We start from the raw sequence: 24,047 nt of genomic DNA, 5'->3' as shown, positions 1-24,047 counted from the left end.
TTTATTTATGTGTGCATCTGGAAAATATTTGCATTTTCTAATAGACAATTTTATTCCTAAAAATACCATATATAACAAAACTTTCTCCCGTTTTGTGCACATTCTCAAAAATTCGATTGAACGCGTCATCCATACATTTCTAAATTTGCTCCATCGGTAACGAGAAAGTTAAAAAATTGCCAAAAATCCATTTATGTGTACATCTGGAAAATATGTTCGTTTTGTTTGTATTTTTTATTTGATACGAGACTTTTTGGAGAATGTCTCGTTTTAATAACGATACGATATTTTTAGAGTCTTTATTAAACCAAAGTCATTCAATTGGAAAAAATTAAATAAATTTTAATATTTTATAACTCTTTATTTTTTTACAATGTGCACTTGTACCATTTCCATACATTGAAATAATGGTACGAGACGAAAATTGTCTTTTATTTTTTATTTCGATATGGTAGACTTTCCTAAAGATGTCTTGTTTAAATAACGATAGGAGATCTCTGGTATTGTTATTAAAAGATACAAGATTTTTCGTATCGTTTTATAACGATACGAGATTTCTTCTACCATTATTAATATTAAATCTCTGTCGATTGATAACGAAAATAACGGTTCGAGACGCAGGTGCATAGTATAAGATTCTATATATTATTTTGTTGACATTATAATACAATTTAAAATTGTACAGTAGGCAAATATTTCAAAATTGTGTTATACTTTGATTTATAAAATTAATTAATCGGTGAATTAAACAGGAACTGCAAAGAAGTATTGGACTTAATTATGGAAGTTTTTGGTCCTTGTTATTATCTCGCAAACAACCTGAGTGCACCACAGTTTTGAAGTTTCCTGTATCTGATGTGTTACAACGTCATTCCTGCTCTTGCTTGTAGTATAGTTTATAATTTGATTAACACAAAATGACAATACCAGAATAGAATACCGTGATTGTACTTTTTGGATTTTTTTAAATTTTAGATGTTTTTTAGATTATGTTTTTGAAACGGAATAAAATTTAAAAAAATACTTTTAAAATTATGCTGCATGTTTAAATTATAATAGAACTTTCTAAAAAAATGTTAATGTTTTAATTTTCGTGTTTTTATTCGCGGTATTTTTCCTTTTTTTAAACGAGTTATTTGCTACAAATTTGTGTACCAGATCCCAGTTTTTTTGTTGGCTTCTCTGAAAAGAATTACATTTATACTAATATAAATTGTTTTAATTTCACACGTAGTGGTAGTTGATGACTCAACTTCATTCATTGTTTTTTGGCCCAAGGTGACATAAAAATTACATCACAAAACGGACCGGATTCGCGTACATCCAGATGTTTATGTTTCGGCAATAGATACCGTCAGTGAAACAGGACGTTGCTTGTCAACAGTTTTATTTTTATGATCTTACGTCATATTAGAATTAGCCGAATGGAGGCATTAGTCTATTGTTAACAGCTCAACGTAATCGACAAATTTTTACTGTTAATTTGAAACAAGAAATAGCGAAAGGTGTAGGGAGAGAAAATTAACTAAAGGATTTTTATAACTAAAAATTGTACGAAGCCGCAAAAATAAATGTTACGATAACTATATCTGTTAGCGATATTGATACCTGTAGCGTGCAATTACCAATTCATGCACATAACATTTTGATTTTCAGCACACACCACACACACGTGGGCTAGTAATTCTTGGTACATATATATATTTATTCAATCGCTAGGGTTTTGACTTTTTTAATACTAAACGTTTTTCTTTTATTATTATAACGTATTATTATTTATTTTTGTGTTTTCATACATTTCAATTAAAGCTAAAACTTATATTTTATAAATATGCTGTATTAATTTGTCGCAAAAACACTATAGTTTATTATATTTTACCTCGTATATATAGTTAAAATTTATACGCTTGTCAATCTGTACTATTCACAATTATAGTCATCACAAACTTTTTCCAATTTAAAATATTTAAATTTTACTTTTTGCTACAATTGCATTAGTATTTGTTAATTTCGAACTAAAATAAAAACATATTTTTTTTGTAAATTGAAATGTTCACGCGTTAAAGAACTATAGTTCAATTATTGTGCAGTGCAATGCATATTATTCATTAAACGGATCAACATTTTTATTAAATTACAGTCTAATTTGGATGAACAGGGTTGGTTTGGCCACGCTTGCAGGAGCCTAAAGCAGAGAAATAACTTCACCAATTGAAAGCGGTAAATGCACTGTCGAAAATGTAAAAAACCAATGATAACATTAAAAAATAGAAATTCACAGATTGCATTGCGGAGTAATTAATGCTTTTTAGGTTTAACTGAGGTAACGTTGAATCTTTACAAAACCTACAGAGCATAATAACATGCAACAACAATGCCTTAGCCAAGTGGTTGGTTGATAACAAAACAATCGTATCCTTAAGATACTGCAAGATAATATAACTGACATACAATGTTTGTTGCAGCAAGTAGACAACACTGATGTCATCAATGAAGTACAACGGCAAGCCACTCAGACATCACATGATGAAAATGTTGCAATTGTTAAAAACAATTTGCCGGCAGGAGGTATTGATATATCATTTATAATGTATTATAATTTACATGTGCTACATCAATTTATTTGTAATAAACATTGCCTCAAATCTAATATTCCCTTTTTGCATGATGGTAATTTTTCGTCATCTATTTCTAATTCCCAAAGGGTACTAGAACTGAACGGAAAAGGAAAAGAGGTTAGTTGCATGATGTAAACCAACTGTACCATGCATCTTTTAAGTAGTACAGTTGAAGAAGAGGTGTACCAAGGCTACCGATGACGCAAATTTAGAAATGTATGGGTGACGCGTTCAATCAAATATTTGGGAATGTGCAAGAAACGGGAGGAAGTTTTGTTTTATATAGAATTTTAGGGGATAAAATTTTTTATTAGAATATTTAAATATTTTTGAGATACACACATAAATGGATTTTCGGCGATTTTTTAACTTTTTTGTTACCGAGAACGTAAATTTTGAAATGTATGGTTAAGGCGTTCAATCGAATTTTTGAGAATGTGCACAAAACGTAAGAAAGTTTTGTTATATATGTTATTTTTGGGAATAAAATTGTCTAAGAGAAAATGCAAATATTTTTCAGATGCACACATAAATAAATTTTTGTCGATTTTTTAACTTTCTCCTTATTGTTGGTATATTAATATATTGCGATTTTATGATGAAGTTTTTTTTATTGTTTTATGCAATTTTTAATTTGAATTAAGTTAAATAACAAATAAAAAACAATATTAAATCTTTTTTCATTTCATTAAACCTTTAAATATTTATTATTTAATCGGAAGAAAGTTTTGTTATACATGGTATTTTTAAAAATAAAATTGTCTATTAGAAAATTTAAATATTTTTAAGATGTACACATAAATGGATTTTTGGCGATTTTTTAACTTTCTCATTACCGATGACGTAAATTTGGAAATGTAAGGTTAAGGCGTTCAATCAAATTTTTGAAAATGTGTACAAAACGGGAGAAAGTTTTGTTATAAATGGTATTTTTGGAAATAAAATTTTCTATTAGAAGATGTAAATATTTTTAAGATGCACACATAAATGGATTTATGGCGATTTTTAACTTTCTAGTTACCTATGAAGCAATTTGGAAATGTATGGTTAACGCGTTCAATCAAAATTTTGAAAATGTACACAAAACGGGAGAAAGTTTTGTTAAATATGTTATTTTTGGAAATAAAATTGTCTATTAGAAAATACAAATATTTTCCAGATGCACATATAAATGGATTTTTGGCAATTTTTTAACTTTCTCGTTACCGATGACGCAAATTTGTAAATGTATGGTTAACGCGTTCAATCAAATTTTTTGGAATGTGCACGAAGCGGGAGAAAGTTTTGTTATATATGGTATTTTTGGGAATAAAATTGTCTATTAGAAAATACAAATATTTTCCAGATGCAGACATAAATGGATTTTAGCGATTTTTTAACTTTCTCATTACCGATGACGCAAATTTAGAATTGTATGGTTAACGCGTTCAATCAAATTTTTGACAATGTGCACAAAACGGGAGAAAGTGTTTTTCTAAATGGTCTTTTTGGAAATAAAATTGTCTATTGGAAAATACAAATATTTTCTAGATGCAGACATAAATGGATTTTTGGTAATTTTTTAACTTTCTCGTTACCGATGACGCAAATTTGGAAATTTATTGTTAAGGCGTTCAATCGAAATTTTAAAAATGTGCACAAAACGGGAGAAAGTTTTTTTTTATATGGTATTTTTGGAAATAAAATTGTCTATTAGAAAATACAAATATTTTCCAGATGCAGACATAAATGGATTTTTGGCGATTTTTTAACTTTCTCATTACCGATGACGGAATTTGGAAATGTATGGTTAACGCGTTCAATCGAATTTTTGAAAATGTGCACAAAGTTTTGTTATATATGGTATTTTTGGGAATAAAATTGTCTATTAAAAAATGCAAATATTTTCCAGATGCAGACATAAATGGATTGTTGGCGATTTTTTAACTTTTTCCTTATCGTTGGTTTATTAATATATAGCGATTTTATGATGAAGTTTTTTTATTGTTTTATGCAATTTTTAATCTGAATAAAGTTAAAATGTTATAAATAACAAATAAAAAACAATAATAAATCTTTTTTCATTTCATTAAACTTTCCAATATTTTTTATTTAATCGGTTTTTTCATAATCCTCCTTTTACATATGCTTAATGGTCGCTGAGTTAAAACCGTCAAGAACATTACCTTCATATCTAATTCTCTACTCTAGTTATGAATTTGAACTAATTATTTATAAATATCTACTATTCTCTAAACACTAATCTTTTCTTAGAAATTCTATAATATCTGCTTCAACATCTAAAAATAGGCGGTTTGTTCTATCTAAACTGCTTCTTAGGAAATCCTCTCAATCATCCTTTTCTGCTCAACGGTTTCATGACTTTTCTGTAAATAAAATTAATTCTTTAAGAAATCTAATTCTTTACTAAACTTGCTAATGAATCTTTTTCTGCATTTGCTCATATAAATTTTTTTAGAACTTACTAAAATTATTAATTCTACGTCATCTACAACTTGTTTTGTAGATCTACTTATAATTTACTTAATGAATTTTCTTCAATATTTCATCCCATCATTCTAAAATTAGTTAATTTATCTCTTTCCACCTCTAAATTTCTTACTTTTTATAAGAATTCTATTGTTATTCGTATTTCTAAAATCTCATTATTAGATCCTTCTTTTCTATCTAATTATAGACCTGTCACTAATATTACTTTCATCTCTAAAATAATAGAAAAAGTAGTTTATAATCAAGTATCATTTTATTTAAACTTTTTGCTACCTGTATCTCAATCTGGTTTCAGACCTGTAGGGATCAAACATTCATTTATAAACTATCTCACATATTAATTATTATTAAAGATTATTGCAATTTCAATGTTACTTAATCTATGTTAATTTTTATGTCTCTGCTTCTCTTTCGATTTCTTTCCTTTTTCCTGATAGCTTGTAAACGAAACGGTTCGAGATTCACGTGGGAATAAAGATAATATTTTATTACACCTGAATTGTGTTTGTTTTATTTATTTTAACTCACAACAAGGTGTCTTGTTAGTAGCAGAAGTTTTTACTAACAAATTCGACAAATACTTTAAAATTGAATTGTTACCAGGAATTGTTACCTGCTCACAGTACTGAAACTTCTTTACTCAAAATACATAACGATATCCTTTTTTCTAGTGACAATTGTAATCTTACTCTTCTTCTCGCTCTTGACTTTTCCTCTGCTTTTGATACTGTTGATCATACTATTTTCTTGAAGCTGTTAGATGATTCTTTTAATATTAGGGTAGCGTGGGGCAAAACGCCACGTGGGGCAAAAAGCAGTTTTTCAAATTTCTCCGAATTAATTCAAGTCCGAAAATTTTTAAATTAATTTTTGAAAAATAGAACGCACCCACATTATTTATAATAAAAAACCGCGTGGTATTGAGCTTTGGTTATTTTATTAAAAAAGTTTCAAGAATTTGTAGGTCAAATATCGCTCGTGTTATAATTTTTGTTTTTCGATTTCTTTTAAAATTTGTTAAAATAACATAATTTTTTGTGATTAGGAGTAGTTTGTTGTGAGGAGAAATCATTTTTACATATAGAAAATCAACTTCAAATTGGTTAGAACAATTTTTTGTTAATTAAAATTTAATTTATTCTTCGCACTCTCTTTTGGGGCAAAACGCCTCTTTTACTTTGGGGCAAGAAGGCTAACTGTAATTGTTTTAACTATTTGTCAAGTTTTAGATATTTTCACTTAAGGCAGCCAATAATTGTAATTAAAATTATATTTTTAAAATTTTTTCAAACTTTTGTTTTTGTATAAGTTTTTAAAATTAAATTAAAATTATTTTAATTTTTGAAGATTGAAAATGGTAAGAAATTACATAAGAAAATCCACCAGATGTTCGTTTTATAATGATGAATCATTGAAAATTGCTGTTGAATCAGTAACGAATGGCATGCCACTAAAAACGGCTGTCAAAAAATATGGGGTCCCTGCAAGAACTTTAAAAAGGCATCAGATGGCCATGACCAAATTTCCTGGAAAAATTATGCTGGGACATTTTCACTCAATTTTTACAAAGGACCAAGAACTAGAACTAGTAGAAATTATTAAAAGTATGGAAAAATCACTCTTCGGAATGACTACAACAGACGTCAGGAAAGTGGCTTTTGAATTTGCCGAAAAAATGAAATTAAGCCATCCATTCAAGGTTGAAATGAAAATGGCAGGGATAGACTGGATGTATGGTTTTTTAAAAAGACATCCAACGCTATCTATTAGAAAGCCACGAGGTAGAAAAAGAAAATCTGAAAGAGCTACCTTGCTAACGTCCTCACCAAACAAAAAATTGCTACAAGAAAAAGATGATCAAAATTGTAAAAAGATAAAGCGTTCTAAAGATTTATTAGATATAAAAAGTAAAACGGTGAAACGAACCAAAGATACAACTCCATGTGGGACTTGCACACAAATTTTTTGTAAAGATGTAACTGGGCGTCAGTGGATCAAATGCCAAAAATGTGGCATTTGGCATCATAATGGTTGCCAAGGACTAGAAGAGGATTATAATGACATTTTTATTTGTATTGAGTGTGATGATTAAAATTACAAACAAAACATTAAAATTTTAATAAATTTTATTTTGTGATTTCATTAAAAATAATAAAGCATTTTTTTTCATGCATTTTGTTTCTATTAAAGCTATAACAATTGTAATCACAGCTTGTTTTGTTAATTTCTTAATTTGGGCCTTTTGCCCCAGGTATGGGGCAAGAAGCTCTTTTGATAGACCTCTATAGTTTTCCTCATAAAACACAGAAAGTGTATTTTTGAATAATTTAAATTGTAGAATTAGGTAGTGGACATACCAATCTAGCTAAGGCAACATTTAACTTTAAAAAATGTTCGAGTTGTTGGGTGTGGTCAACCGCCAAACGTTAGAGGTGGCTTTTTGCCCCATGCTACCCTACTGATTCTTGTCCATCTTGGTTTTCTTCTTATCTCTGTAGTCGTTTTTCTTCTGTTGTTCTTAATAATTTTACTTTTAACTCTTCTACCCTTACTGCTACCTCAGGGTTCTATCCTTGGCCCTCTTTTATTTATACTCTATACATCTGAACCACCTCGTATTATTATTTGTTTTCACTAGTCAACTATATGCTAATGATTCTTACATTTATTTATACTTCTTTTCCTTCATCTAATCTCAATAGTGTTCTTCATAATCTATCTCTTTGTCTTTCTTCAATTATCGCTTGGTCTGACTATGTGTCTTAAACTTAATTCTTCTAAATTTGAATTAATTTGTATTAATAAATCTAAACACTTTATTACTATTCCTCCTATTATGTTACCAGATTCTAAAACTCTTGATGTTTTTCACAAGTTTTGTAGTCTAGAATTTTTGATTCTAGCATGCTCTTTCTTCTCAGATTAATAGTGTTGCTAGAAGTTCTTACTTTCATCTACGTAGAATAAAAAACTTTTGCCTTTTCCATACGATCCTACTCTTCGCTTTCTTGTTACTTCCTTAGTTTCTTCCTTACTTACTAGGATTGATTATTGCAACTCCATCTACTATGATCTTCCTGATTTTACACTCTATCTTATAATTAAAGCTTTTAATTCAGCTGCTCGTATGGTTGCTCGTGCCCCTTTCTTTTCTCGTATATCTCCATATCTTGTTCTCTTGCACTGGTTACCTACAAAATATAACATAATTTTTAAAGTTGCACATTTGTGTATAAGTTTCAATCTAAATTATTTCCTAAGTATTTATCAGATATATTATTTGAACCTAGACGCGCCGGTTTACGATCGTCTTCTTGTTCTCACTTTTTCTTAACTCATGTCAAACACTCTTTTTTGCTAAATTTGCTTATGCTTTTTTGGACCCTTTCTATGGAACTCTTTACCTCCTTCTCCATCACTCACAAAATTCAGAGCGGATCTTAGGACCCATCTGTTAGCAAAATTAATTGAGGAGTTCTGTTGAACATCGCGGAAATAGCGCTTTATAAACTAATTGATTGATTGATTACTGCTGGGATGTGCTATAACAGATGAATAATTGGATTGCAAAACCTATTGCTTTCTTCTCGCAAAAGTTAAATCCAGCACAAAGCCGCTACAACACATTTGTTCGACAACTACTGGCAATTTATTCAGCTGTTCACATTTTCAACATTTTCTCAAAGGTCGAGAGTTTACGATATTCATCAATCACAAACCGTTGACCATTGATCTTACGTTCTAGCTCAAATCTACTAACGCCAAGAGAGATTAGACACCGTGATTACATTTCACGATTTACAACAGAGCTAACCACAATAACTTCAAAAGCAATAGACCTTGAAGAAATGTCGTAAGAACATGATGATGGTACAACACTCCTCGACAACACAAGCCCATTGCAAATCAACATTATCACAGTCAACAACTCTAAAAACATTTTCATCGTCGACACTTCATTAGGCACTTCACGTCCATTATTTCCAACAAGCATGCAAAAAGCAGTTTTTCTAACTTCCATTCCCTGTCACATCCAGGAACACGAGCAACACCAGAGTTAATTAGAATCAGGTACGTTTGGCCCCATATTGATGAAAACATCCGAAATTGGTGCAGAGGATGTCTGAAATGTCAACGTAAATCGCTATGCTGCGCTCTGCCAGCCGTATTTCCTCCACCAAGCAGCAGGTTTCAAGTCCACATCGATTTAGTCGAACCAATGCCATTATTGAATGGATAAACACACATTTTAACGTGTCGATCGTTTCACCAGATGACCAGTTGTAATCCCCTTCAAAAATACGTTAACAGAAACAATATTAGATAAACTATTTATCAACTGGATTTTGTTGTATGGAGTTCCAGAAACCATTACAACGGAAAGAGGCAGACAGTTCATATCATTCGCTTTCAAAAGATTTATATATACATATTAAACAAATTCATACTACCGACTACCATCCAGCAGCCAATGGTATGATGGAACAATTCCAGAGACCACTTAAGGCCTCGCTCATGGTCCACGGTCCAGACAAGTAAACCGAAGTATTGCCAGTAACACTGTTAGACCTAAAAAAAAGACTTAAAGTTAACACTAACGGAGTCTTCTCGAAGAGTTTCCAAAACCACAAACCTATGCATCGAAACACAAACACTATGAGGAAACATAAAAAGCGACACAACCTAGAACAAATATAAATGTGGGTTACATCCCAAAAGACTTCTTCACAATAAAGCATGTTTTGTTCGTGTGAACGCTTATCGCTCACCATTACAACCTCCTTACTATGGACTCTACACAGTAGTTGAACGACATTCAGAATACTTTTCCTTGACAAAAATTGGCGTAGAGACACGGTGGCCATAGACCATCTCAAACCTGCATACGTACCAGTATTGTCTACACCGTCGCCTGGCCAACAACAACAACGTCGATATCACCTTCTATAACACTTTCAACAAAATCTGTTCCGTCGTCGAACAGTCCACGAAAGCGTCAACACTACCCTACTTTCAATGTCATCCGATGACTTGTCAGCAACGACAGCAACATTTTCATCGACTTCAACACACTCGAAGCGATCAATCGACACCAACATTCTACCGTTTCAGAGAACCACCAGATCGAGAAGGACAGTTCGTTACCCATTTCGGTATTTTGATTAGTATTGATTAACAGCTTACGCTGGTGGGGAAGTATTGTTAGACCGCACACGCCACCGCCCATCTCTATTTTAGACACGCAGCAATTTGCAGTCTCTACCTTCTCTTCCAACTACTTCTCCATCACCTGCAAATTTCAGAGCGGATCTCAAGACCCAATTGTTTGTAAAAGTCACTGAAAAGCTCTGTTGAACCTCGCGGAAAGAGCGCTTTACAAGCTAATTAATCGATTGATTGATTGATTGATTGATTATTATATATATGACATATATATTTTCGATATATTTTTTACAATATTCTATAAATTCTACCGAACCCAAACATTCGGTAGAATATTGTAAAAATTATGGTCTATTACCAACATTTTCGATATATAATCGATATATATCGATATATATATCGTTATAATACTCGCTGTCGTAACCGATTTACGATGCGACGGGTTCAAATCCTCGATTGAATAAAATATTCCAAACAGTTATTAAACTTTATTTACAGAAGAAATCAACTATTATTAGTTATTAAACTTTATTTACAGAAGAAATCAACTAATCGTTTATTTCCAGTAAATTCAAACTAACGCAACAATTAACTTTTAAATCGTTCAAAATCTATCGCTATGACAACGTCAACAAACAAATCAAATATTGCTTTAAATAATTCACCGAATCGCTAATCACGAATTTCACTAATAACGAATATCACTAATCACGAATATCACTAATCGTTAATCTTCTTGCGACGTGCGCTTATATACTCTTCGCAAGCGTCGTTTCTAGATTCTTCTAGATGGTCCGATTCTAGCATACTCTAGAATGCTCCAGTCACTAGAACATTCTAGAATACGCTAGAATCTAGTGCGTTCGGTAGCACGGTTATAACAATATATATATATTGCTGATGAGAAGCAATTATAATTGGCGCTATATAAATACAAAATAGAAATACATACATAAAAATTATATACATATATAGAAAAATCACAAATGTATAACATTGAACAGCCGATAATTTTATGCTGTGCGCGACTCGTAACAATTCAGAACTCTAATTGTGAATAGAATAATTTAATACTAACAAGCGTTTAAATTTTAACTATATATCTTTGTACAAACCAATAGACAGTAGTGTTTTTTACGGCAAATTAAAATAGGTAATTTTTCGTATCCAACAAAAGTTTTTACAACAGGTTATGGCAAATGGTCTTTCAAAAATCGTTGCAATCGAAATATTCTGGCGTCAATGTCAGACAATCCTGAATCTATGCCACATTCACCAGCGACATCATTTTCAAGGTCATGTGTTCGTCCATCATTTTTCTTCGCTGTAGTTACTATTAAAAGTTATAAAAATATTTAAAATGATCCATATCTTTTAATAAATTAATTGGGTGACTGGTTAGCTTAGGTAACCATGCTGTACGCTGACCTTATCTCATTCTATGATAATCGTACGCCCAGAATTTCCCAACATTTTAAAATTGAAAATAATTTCTTGAATTATAAAAATCAAAATTTAATTGAATTACGAATTCGAATGCATGCTAAGTCATTTCACGGATTGTTCGTGTGATGTGCTTCTAAAGTTTTCGGTAGCACGTCTGTACGATAACCTCATGTCACCGGGTTTGAAAACATGCAGGGCCAATGTAACTTCACTTTTAAAATCACAATTGAATATTGAATATCCATTCTAAACTCACTTTTACATCATTTAAAAAATTACTATACAAGTAACTCATAAAATCAGTAACAAAATCATTAATATTATTGATATCACTTCAATCAAATAATTAATTTTTAATAATTTGTTATGTATAAAATAATATATATGCATTAACTTTACCCACTATTTAAATTGAATTACACAGAAACAATTCTAAAACCTTCGATTATCGCGATTAAAATCCCCGCAAAAATAACTTTTAAACACAATAAAAAAAGGTAAACTTTATATAAATAAACGTAGACAATATGTGAATAAAAGTATTATGTAAATTTCAGAAATTGCGCCCTTTTGACTCGCCCCCTTATTACTCACGCCCTTCTTTCCGTCTTGCACCCTTTTTGTTTTGCGCCCTTATTGTATGCGTATTTTTTGACCGCGCCTTTATTACACTGCGCCCTTATTGCTGTGCTCTTTTTGTCCGCGCCTTTTTTGCTGCGCCCTTTTGTCGTGATACCTAAGGTTCGGCTTAAAAGGCCATGATATTTAAAACATTTAGTACAAAATTTTGAGAGTATCATTAGTGTAGAGTATTACATGATTTAAATATAATTACTTATTCTGTCGATTGATCTTGATCTCGATCTCACTTTAATATTTCGTTGAATCGTTGATTGCAACGATGAGGATGACGACGATTTTAACGATGCTCGGTTTTGCCCATGAAGAGATGATGGCGGCGGTAAACATGTTTGTAAACATGATGGTGACGATGCCTTCTTATTAACCTCAATATAAGGAAACGACGATGAAGATGACAACGATGTATGGCGTTTTGACGACGATGGTGATTGACTCGGACTCATTTTTAGTCTTGATGATGAAGTCGATTCTTGATAGTGATGCCGTGTTGAACATGTTGATGAACGAGAAGTTAGTGATGTTGATCTGCTACAAGTTTGTAATCAAAATTGTTTAATACCAACAATAAATATGAGAAACGCAGTAACCGAAAAAATATTAAGTGAAAACATTAACTTTGAGTACAAAGTTGCAAATTTAAATAATTGGTTTTACACATCAACCACCTTTTTGTCGAAAAGGTCTTTCTATTGTAGAAATTATTGTCTATTTGAAAATTTTTGTTACCAAAATTTTTGTTGTCGTTGAATCTTAATTGTCTTTCGTAGTGGGCATCACTCATTTTGCGTCTGCACTCAGCACTAGAACTTCTTGAATGAAGCAGCGTGCTGCAGGTTGCACTGTGACTATCCAACCTCTTCCTGCTACTTCCCCCGCTGCCACTCCTGCTGCTGCTGTTCACACGTTGTTTTAGTGTCGTTGGTCTAGATCTACAGATTTTTTATTTCCGTGTTTTTATTTGCAATTTTGTTTATGTATAATACTTTTAATATACAGGTTTTGTTGAATGTATTTCTAAATCATGAATACAGTTATAAAACCCATGCTGACGAGAAATGACCTTCTACATGACAAAAGTTGTTCATTCAGTTTCTTCACTTCAAACTTCAACTGTCGCTCGCTTTCTTTCATTCTTTCAATCTTAAAAGTATGATGCGAGATAATGTGATTGAAAAAGTTACTACTTTTCATTTCATGGTAAAGAATTAATTTATAATTGAAGATTTTTCGTAAGCTGCTTGTTGATAATGTATGTGATCGAAGTCTGTTCCACGTTTAAATTTAAATTAATATAATAATAATTAAAAACAGTATTACTTTTTAAAACGCAACCTGATTGACGAGGTTGTGATTTTCTTTAATTTTCTGTTTCAAAACTTTGTTATGTTTCTTCGATTGAAGACGTAAATCATTTTCCAGAGTCCTGGTCAACGTTTCAAGTTTTTTTATTTCTTTGGTTTTTTTTTTACTCGATTCTTCCACTTCTCGCTTGTAAGCGGCATGAGATTTCTGCGCTTCCGACCTATCTTGTTTTAACTTTTCTATTCTGAAAGTTAATTATGATGACTATTCAAAATCGGATATAATAAAATGACACTAATTTCTCATCATCAACATTTTTTGAAGAGAGAAAGTTTAGTAATAGCATATTGCTGTCTATTTAATCAAAAATTATGCTTCACAAGTTAAGTAGTAATTTAATTGTTTAATTACTTTGTTTATAAATTAATGAGTAACGTATGAAAGAACGATAAACTAAATAATTAAATAAATATGGCAGCGAGATGTACAGCCAGATGCATTCGGTTTGCGCTGCAGTAACTGGGTTCAAAAGCCAAAAATGTCCCCAACTTTTACACACTGTGTGTGTGTTGTTGAATCTGGGTAAAATAAAAATTGTCAATGATATATAGTCGTAAAAAGACGGACATACTCTTTCCTCAGCTCCATAATATCAACATGGCAATTTGCATCGGACTTGCTGACCTGAGATATTTTATTAAGACTCAGAGTAATTTTAACTAGGCTTGAACTGTGCCGGCCCACCGGGAATTATCCGGCGGGTCAGCACATTCAACCGTCAAAAGAAAATTATATTTTTGTTTTAATTGAAATTATCTTTAATTGTATAAAAGCTTCAAATAATGGTTTACTTTCAATATGACCAAACTGAAACAGCAAAATCATATAATGAGGACTCTAACTATAATTATTTGTATATTAAACTTCTGACGTCAACGACGTCAATAACCTATTACATATTTATTTTAATGCAAATTTTGATTCAATTTTTCAGCAAATAAAAATTTTTCAAAATTTTCAAACTTTGAACTAGAGAAAAGAAATTTCTACATTGAAGTGGAGACTGTATTGAAAGAAAAAAGAATTATAGCCAACCAACTCTTGAAAGTGTGAAAGATAAATTTCGTGTCAACGTTCACAACGTTGTTATGAATCAGTATTTAATTGTTTTGAAAAGAATGCGAAATGAGCACTGCAATGACTGAGTGGGTCGCTCAAAAATTTTGGTGATATTGTTGATCACTTCAAAGTGAATTATTGGATTTTACAAGAAAATGAAAAAATTTTCAAACAACTCTTGAAAATGGGTATAATTTGATCTTTGAAATGGAAAGAGAAGACATTTAACAATCTGAATCAGTAGAATTACTTGAAAATATGTACAAATGAGACAATATGAGACAAGTCAATTTACAATAATGTATGCTGATGTTTTGCGAAAAAGACCATTTACTAAAAAATCAACAACAATTAAATAAATCATTAATGTTTTAAAATCAACTAGTGTTAAAACAACGAAAAAGATGTTGTACTAAAATATAAATTTTAGACTCTAGTGTTTTTTGTGTTTAAGATGTTTGACTAGAACTAGGGGATATTTAACTGTTAAAATTTGTTTTGCAAAACTACCATGTAATGTAATAAATATAATCATTTATGCAACTTCTAATAGAGTTTTTGAAGTTTAAAATTTCATTATTAAGCATGAAATAATTATAGAAACTAAAAAAATATATAAAAATCGAACTAAACTGAAAATAGGTAAAACTATTAAATTATTGAAAAAATTAATATAAAACTAATGATGAAGTGGGCCGCCATGGCTAAGTTTCGCGGGCCGGTTTCTAAGCCAGTCTGACCCTGACTTTAACGTGCTTATTATTAAAGCATTAAAGTGAAAGAGGCCAAGAAGATATCATCGACACAAATGTTTTGTTGAAATGTTCACCTACCAGCAGTTGGTTCTTGAGAAAGCTCATTTCTGTCTTCATCAGTTGAACCTTGCCTCTCGTCAATGCCAGCGGATAGTGAATTCTGTTTAATTGATCGATAAACCGTAATAAATTTTATAAATATGAATTTTTTTAATAAAATTGTTTATATTGAAAAGTTCCACAAATTTTCAAAATTAAAAAAAAATAATAGAAAGTTTAACAAATAACAACAGTATTATAAATAAAAATGAACGAAAATTACTGAAAAAGTTGCATTACTTTTGATCTTCTTGCAGATAAGTTAAAATTAAATATATTTTGGAGCTTAAAAGACTTGCAGCAGAATCGGAAATGTTTTCAATTTCTCTTTCGACATCTTTCACCTTTTCCTTTCGCAACTTTTCCAAGTCAGAAAACGTTAGAATGTCAACATAGGAGCAAGAGTCGTCCTACATAAAAAAAAATTTAGTTTATTGTTTTTAATTAATTTTCAATTTTTAAAGTATTTTTTACAAGAGAATGTTGATAGATCGAGAAAGAGAATAGCACTAAACATGGGCCATTCAAAATACATGTAGTTAGACGTTAAAATCAAATAAGTTGATTGAATCGAACATAAATATGTTAATCATATAAATGAATTGTATCGATTTAAAAGCGAGCATCTATTAACTTTTTTCGAAAGATGTAGCGTTGTTTTGCAGGAAAATTAATTTTAAAAAGTTCATGGTATACATGAATGTATCTTAGTTATAAGCGGGTCATTACCTTTGTTATACATAAAACACAATATATTTCAATATATCCTTTACTACCAATATACCTATGCTCTGGTGCATACGACAATGCCCAAAGGCCAGGGTTTAAATTCCACATTCTTATAACAAAATGTTAATCTTCAACTTATTAAATGGCTGCAATTCTTTGATGAAAATTAAAAATGCAACCTGTTCAATTGCACATTTTAATAAGGAGCAGAATGTTGTGAACTTCATGTAACGACCCGTCTTTTCAGTCAAATCTTCTATGACTTCAAAATATGATCAAGTTGAAATTTTTCGTTTGAAAAGTTGATATAAGAACAATCATGTAAGGTGAACTAACACGCATTGCTATATTCATTTTGCCAAACTTCATGTGTTGTTAAATTTTCAATTTGAACTGTCAAGTTTCTCGTCAAGCAGTCCAACGTTATATTGTACAGTTCATCATTTATTAATTTATTCATCGACACTAACATGTTCATTCTTGAAAGATCATATTATTTAATTGAACATTGATTCCATTTATATTATTTCGCTAAGAAAATAAAAATTACCTTTAATGTTTTAACGGTGAAATCTATATTTATTTTTGTAATATATCAATCAATCAACTTATTAGATGTTTAAATTTTAATCATAAAGAATTTTGAAGAAATGGTTGAATGCAGCATTTGTGTTTATAATACGGCTTTTTACAATTTCATTTTGCAACATAATTTTATCATATCATCATATAAATTTATAAAATGTTTAATATAACATAAATAATTGAAATTTGTTTTCACACCAGGTACCCTCTCGTCATAATATTTCATTGACATTCTGCAACGTGAACATATCTAGCTCAGGTGGTGGTTGCCAAGATACGTTGTATCATACAACGCAGGTGTCTTGCAAGACAGGTAAAATGCAGAAAGTGCTATTAATGATCAACATCGGCCAACAAAATGAAGTCTAGCATTTTTATTTTTCTTTTCAGATGTAAATTTGATTTTTGTACGTTTTCTGAATTGAAGGTTTACGACCATATATACTGTAACTAACCATAATTTAAACTGTATACACAAATCATACGAATCATATTATCAGAATCGTTGCACGGCACGAAACCAATAAATCTAACAACTCCCATGAAAAATAAAATATCAACCGACCCTAGAACATGCGTGGTGTGCAGGTTTTCACTGTTTTAAATATCTACATAACTTATCTTTTTTTCCATGCATGGTTCCGAATTTACAGTTTGAACTCTATATAATAAAGATATAAGGTCTAAACCTTTTATTTAATATAATCTGTCCATATCACATTTAATATGAAAACTTGTAACAAAAACGTACGAAAATTGTGAGCTTTAAAGTTTTAATAATTATATCAAAAAATCATTAAATGTACACATGTAACAGATAAACATACAGTAAATAAGTTACTAAATTTTTATATTTATAAGTTATTGTCTTCGAAAAATTCAAAATGAACGTTTTGAACAAATTTTCGAAAACTCGTCGAACAAATTAAAAAAGGTGTTGCACTCTCGAGAGCATCCTACTAATTTAAAACGTGCGTCGTAGAATATTACAGTAGGGTTATATTATATATTCATAAAACCACATACAACCAATCAGACATTTATTTGCTATAATAAAATTTACTATAATTTTTAGTTATTTCCTTATTCATTCATTCATTTATTTGCTGTGTAAATTATTGATGACAATAACAACTTATGAAAAAGTGAAATATTTCATTTTTTATGGATAATAATAAACTCATTAAGAACAAATTATAACGAACTTTTGTAAATAAATAAATAAATTAATTAATGATTGAATAAATATCAAAATGCATTTATATAATCCAATGAACAATATTCTATTGCTAAAATAACGTACAGAATAAAAATATATTGGCTATCCTAATGTGATTGAAATTGCAGATGAAGACATCTACAAATTAGATAATAGATAATAAACATTAACAAACAATGAAGAGAACAAGCAAATCAGTCAAAAAAGAAGTAAAGCCATCCAACCTGATATGCTTAATTTCGATCTGGTTTAGATATAATATTTTGACGACGAATGGTGATGATTCGATTACAAATACAACATCAAAGACACGCCCACAACAGACGATTCAAATAAAACCCAAGCGGTAGTCTAGAATGTGCAAACCCTGAAAATAATAAATCGCCGACATAACTAGTTCAAAAGGTGAGTACACTATCATTTTCACATGTAGAAATTTATACGTTTGTTGATATTGGCATAAAAACAAAAAAAGACTAGAATAGGGAAATAAAACTAATGATAAAATTAAATAACTATGATCTAAGCAATTACTTAATATATAATTATAAAAGCAACACAAATATCAAATTTGAAAAATTTCACACGAAAATCAATAAAAATAGCGTAAAATAGAGAATGTTTAAAAGCGACAGCAAAAACAGACTTGAAGGAACTATTGATTATTTATAATTGATTTCTGTTAACAAAGTAGACTGCACAATTACATTTAATCAATTGTAAGAAACAGAAACCAGCCGCTTACCAAAAATAACAATACTACAGTAATGCGAACGTAAAAACTGTTCAATACAATCCTAAGCATGCATAAAATAGAAGGAAACATGTCTGTACGTCTATGGGCAATGCGATTCGTAAAAATGTAATCTATGAAGCGAATGTTAGCAAAGATACTAGCAGTTTCAAATAATTTAAAAACTTCACAAATACAGGAGGATGAGCGAACTGCTTTAAAATTTCAATATGTCGTGGGTGGTTTCCAGAACTTCTTCCTGGAATCATCAATTCGAAAATAATCAGTAAGTCTTCAAATTTTCTAATGCTATCAGCTGTTGGGAAAAGATTAAAAACTGTTAAAGGTTAATTACACTCTTCCTAGGTTCAGACGAATCAACAACATGCCACAAACATCATATACGAATACACGCTACGAAGCATGCGATAGGCGGGGATATTTTTGTCACTGCACGCACTGTGCAAAAGCATCAGGCGACCTTAACCACTAGGCAATCAAGAAAAACAAATAAATATTTTCATATTTTTACGAAATCCTGCAATTATGTTGATAAAAAAATAAATGTTATTTTTATAATAAAAATTAAATCACGATTAAAATGCGTTGACGCAATTGTAATAAACATATGAAAACCTTATCCTTAAGTTGCTGGCATTTGCAGAATGCTAAAGTCATCAAATAGAGAACGTCTGTCAACCACGGGACCACGCTGTCTGTCTTTAAATTCAATTTAAAATAAATTAATCAATAAACAATTAGAAATTAAAATCGTGTTTGATTAATATGTTTAATCAGAAAAATTAAAAACTAGTTTTATAACATCTTATTCATTTAATGCTGCTTACCAGCCACTGTTCAGTGCAACACCTTTTACGAACCGCAGAGAGAAAGAACGCTTGCTACCCGCCAAGATATTTATGCCATCCCAAAAATTAAATTTTTTGGGTCTCTACTGAAAATATTAAAGCATTTTCACACGATCTCGTATGAATATTAGCTATTCTTTGTATCCAGTATTTTTAGTGTTTCAACATCTTTCTACAAAACATAAGATTGATATTATTTCATTAGGAACAGCATTTGTTTTTTTTAGTGGATTATATTGCCAAGCTATTATCTCAAGCTTTTCATCCAACACCTTTTCTTTTTGCAGAAAAAATTCATCGTTTGCATCACAACTTATAATACTCACGACATATAATTGTTAGGTGCAATTGTATCTGTATATATGAAAAAAAATTTACAAAATGGAAATATTTTTTAAAGTATTTTCTTTTCAGTAATGTCGCCACACAGTTAGACCACCAATCGCAATCTAGTACAGATTGGAGTACATACAAAACCGTTTTGATAAACGCTGCAACTACAGTTTGTGGGAAAACTGGTACAAAACGTCAGCATGAACGGGACACTTGGTGGTGGAATGACAGTGTACAAAAGGCAATAGCTGAAAAGAAAGCTGCATACAAGCAATGGCAAAAATTAAAGTCTGTTGATGACCACAAAATTTTTCGTGAGAAGAACAACTATGCAAGACGTCAAGTGGCACTGGCTCGGACAGATCAGTGCAGAGAGTGGCTCACTAAAGGCAAAAATGAACAAATGAAATCGCTGTATCGTATAGCAAAACAAGCAAAGCATACGAAAAAAGACATAGTTGGTGCCTAATGTATCAAAAACGACAAAAATAAGATGGTTCTTGAACAAGATGAGATCAGGCTACAGTGGAAAGAATTTTTCAACCGTCTGTTAAATGAAACAAATTCCATCTATGTCAACTTTGACGCTCCACCCATCGAAGGTCCGATTCTAGACATCACTGTAGAGGAGCTAACAGAAACTCTAAAAGCTATGAAGGATTGGAAATGCAGCAGGGTCCTCTGGACTCACAAATGACATTATCAAAGCATCTGGTAAGGCAGGTATCCAAACGTTACTACAACTTTACCGTGAAATCTGGAAAAATTGCTCAATGCCGACTGAATGGAACTATAGCATGACAGTCCCACTATACAATGGCAAAGATGATCCATTGAACTGTTCATCATATCGGGGTATACGTCTGTTAGAACACTCCCAGAAAATTGTCGAAAAAATCATTGAGAGAAGATTAACGTCGTGCATCACAATCGGAAATTATCAATTTGGTTTCCTTGCGGGGAAATCAACAATTGATACAATTCACATCCTTCGGCAACTGCAAGAGAAGTACCTCGGCAAAGCATCAACAACTATCACACGTTTTTGTAGACCTTGAAAAAGCATTTGATCGAGTTCCCCGTGAAACAATCAGGTGGAGTCTAAGTCGACAACTCATTCCAGAATATCTTGTTCGACTTGTGATGGAAATGTATACGAATACTAAGACTTTCGTCAGGACAACGGTTGGAAAAAAAGATGCATTTGACATCGGCGTTAGAATTCACCAAGGTTCGATTCTCAGTCCACTGTTATTTATAACTGTGATGGAAGAAATCACAAAGCCAATACGAACTGGTGACATTTGGAATCTAATATATGCTGATGATATTGTTTTAACAGGCACGTCTGAGCAGAATGCAGCACAAATGTTTGAAGATTGGAACACCAGACTCGCCTATCATGGATTCAAAGTCAACATCAGTAAAACCAAAGCAATGAACACTGGTGAACCCATTCAATCCACAGCTACTGGACGATGGCTCTGTTCAGTTTGTAAAGCTGGTGTAGGTAACAATTCAATCAAGTGTCAGCAGGGTAACCAGTTGTGTCACAAACGTTGTTCAAAAATAATTGGTAATTTATCTAGTGTCCAATTTTGTTTGTCCTGCTTGCATCAGTCTACAACAACAAATTCGAAAAGCAATGTTTTTGAAAACATTAAGGTAGAGACAGTCACATCGTTTCAATATCTAGGGGATGTTCTGGGTTGTACTGGAACAGCTGTAGCTGCCGTTCGAGCACGCATACGTGCAGCCTGGAATAAATAGCATATCCTTGCACCTATATTGATGCGCGTGACATACCACTACCACTACGATCAAGACTTTATAAATCTGTGATACTCCAAAAGTAGAAAATTTTTCAGTATGTTTTAAAACATAAAAATACAGCAATTACATTGAGCGATTTTAAGTGTTTTAGAAATATTTTCTATTTACTAGTGATAATAAGGTGAAATTATGAAATTATAATAGATCCCTGTGGGGTATGTGACAGGAGAGTGAAGACTAACTCGGTATTGTGTATAGGATGTCAGAAATGGGTGCATAAGAGATGTAGTGGTGTGAGGGGGGCACTGAAAAAGGTGGAAGGCACGTTCAAATGTAAGAAATGTGTTCATTGTGTGATTAATAGTACAGAAGGAAGGACGGGGTTGTGTGGTGGTATTGAAAGAGTGGAAAGCTTTGTTTACTTAGAAGATAAGCTGAAAGCGGATGGAGGATGTTTGAGCGCAGTTACGGCTACAGTTCGTGTGGGATGGATAAAATTTAGGGAACTTGGTGGGGTATTGTGTGGAAAGAAATGGTCAGTGAAGATGAAAGGGAGGGTATATAAAGCATGTGTGAGAGCAGCGATGGTATATGGTGGTGAAACTTGGGCGTTAAGGAGAGAGGAGGAAAGTGTACTGCAGAGGGCTGAAAGAGCTATGGTGAGGATGATCTGTGGGGTTAAAGTGAAGGATAGGAGGAGTAGTACAGAGCTGATGTCAATGATGGGACTGAATGAGGACATTGTGACATTGATAAGGAGATCGAGATTGCGGTGGTATGGGCATGTGTTGAGAAGGGATGAAAGGGTCGGGATTAGGCGAGCGTTGGAGTTCGAGGTTGAAGGAGTGGTAGGAAGGGGTCGTCCGCGATTGGGATGGAGAGAGCAGGTGGAGAAGGACAGGGTGAAAGCGGGGTTGCGTGATACTGAGGCGAGTGACAGATGTGGATGGCGTCGAGGGGTATTTCGGTTTCATCATAGGTAGCCAAACGGCAAACCCCGATCTCGGGGAAAATGTCGTCTAAACGTGTGTTGTTGTTGTTAATAAGTTGAAATTATGATGCAAAAGTTAAAAATTTGAGTCAGAGTCAAAAATTTTAACACGGAATCAGATTTTTTTGAGGGGAAGCCATTTTTCACCGGACTCCAACGTTCTGGTTTAAAGTAACTTTAAAAATAAAAAGTAAGTTCCTACTGAAACCTGCCTGCTGTCTGTTGAATATGTCCACCCTCCCAAACTGGTTGCTGAACAAGTAGTACACTGCCAACGTCAATCTATCTCCTGCTTGCATCAAATTTCTTTATTCAATCAAATGATACAAATTTAAATAGTGTAAATTGATATTATCAAGATTATCATCAACTGGTTCGATTGTTAACCTTTCGCCAGTGATCACTTTTGATATCTTTCTGAGTTACTGTCAGAAAGAGTTACAAAAGCAGATCGTCATGAAAAGTTCAATGAAAAACATTTTCAGGGCAATGATTTATGGATGCTCAGCATAGTAGGTAAATAAATATCTAAACAAATGAATGAATGAATAAATAAATAAAGTAAAATAAATGTTAAATAAATGAATCAAACACGCTGAAAAAAAAGAATAAAATGTTTAAAACCTTGCAAATAAAAACTGGAGACGACATCATTGGGCAGGTTGGGGTTGAAACATTTCTTTGAAGCAAACAAAATTTTACTTATGCAACTTATGTACAAAAATTACATAATGTCAAAAATGAAACGTAATCAAATGCTTAGTTGTCTTACCCGAGCAATTGAATAAATGTTCTTTTTTCAAAAGTATGTTGCTCTGACAAACGTAATGAAACGTTTGCGGCAAAAAAGCTGTAGATGAAAAGTACAACTCGTGCGTACATATGTGTAAGCACGGCACGGTACACGCCAGTATCGATCAGTTACAAAAGGTTGTATGACAGTCTATGAATTTCGGACAGGAATTTGAATAAGATGATCAGGAACAACAATGGCGCGAGACGCAACACGTCCGCAAGAACATATTAAAAGCAGATAACAGCTATCTAATAACAGGAAACATTGTTCAATTAAACTGAAAACATCAACTACCATTTGGACTAACGTTTTGAGAATTTTTGACAAGTTCCTCGAGAGTCTTCCTGCGGGGAAGAGTGAGACACTCCTTTGATGATTTGATATG

At 31.9% G+C, this 24,047-nt stretch overlaps 5 protein-coding genes across 5 annotated transcripts in view; 3 read left to right on the top strand and 2 right to left on the bottom strand.

Moving 5' to 3' along the window:
- Positions 1-6,462: 6,462 nt before the first annotated feature.
- Positions 6,463-7,200, top strand: HELRODRAFT_165447 (hypothetical protein; the record flags this gene model as incomplete). Its single annotated transcript, XM_009032023.1, has 1 exon — positions 6,463-7,200. One exon carries the CDS (start codon positions 6,463-6,465, stop codon positions 7,198-7,200), a length of 738 nt encoding a protein of 245 aa, XP_009030271.1.
- Positions 7,201-9,385: 2,185 nt separating this feature from the next.
- Positions 9,386-9,544, top strand: HELRODRAFT_70118 (hypothetical protein; the record flags this gene model as incomplete). Its single annotated transcript, XM_009031850.1, has 1 exon — positions 9,386-9,544. A coding segment is annotated over one exon (159 nt), but the record flags the coding sequence as incomplete, so codon positions are not given.
- A 43-nt stretch (positions 9,545-9,587) lies between these two features.
- On the top strand, positions 9,588-11,967 carry HELRODRAFT_165446 (hypothetical protein; the record flags this gene model as incomplete). The annotated part of the gene is made up of 4 exons (XM_009032022.1): positions 9,588-9,643; positions 10,147-10,244; positions 11,461-11,566; positions 11,820-11,967. 4 exons carry the CDS (start codon positions 9,588-9,590, stop codon positions 11,965-11,967), a joined length of 408 nt encoding a protein of 135 aa, XP_009030270.1.
- A 340-nt stretch (positions 11,968-12,307) lies between these two features.
- Positions 12,308-16,841, bottom strand: HELRODRAFT_165445 (hypothetical protein; the record flags this gene model as incomplete). The annotated part of the gene is made up of 9 exons (XM_009032021.1): positions 12,308-12,464; positions 13,025-13,288; positions 13,420-13,499; positions 13,692-13,905; positions 14,293-14,345; positions 15,614-15,695; positions 15,875-16,044; positions 16,543-16,625; positions 16,700-16,841. 9 exons carry the CDS (start codon positions 16,839-16,841, stop codon positions 12,308-12,310), a joined length of 1,245 nt encoding a protein of 414 aa, XP_009030269.1.
- Positions 16,842-23,009: 6,168 nt separating this feature from the next.
- HELRODRAFT_165444 (hypothetical protein) overlaps positions 23,010-24,047 on the bottom strand; it is a gene marked incomplete at both ends in the record, with an annotated part of 1,495 nt that continues 457 nt past the window's right edge. Inside the window, one exon of the mRNA XM_009032020.1 lies at positions 23,010-23,172. Within this exon, the coding sequence (XP_009030268.1) occupies positions 23,010-23,172 (163 nt within the window). The remainder of the gene's footprint in view (positions 23,173-24,047) is intronic.

The sequence above is a fragment of the Helobdella robusta genome, assembly GCF_000326865.2.
Source record: "Helobdella robusta unplaced genomic scaffold HELROscaffold_8, whole genome shotgun sequence".
Lineage (NCBI taxonomy): Eukaryota > Metazoa > Annelida > Clitellata > Rhynchobdellida > Glossiphoniidae > Helobdella > Helobdella robusta.
Note: the sequence above shows the minus strand (reverse complement) of the source record. Positions and strands in the feature narration are given on the sequence as shown.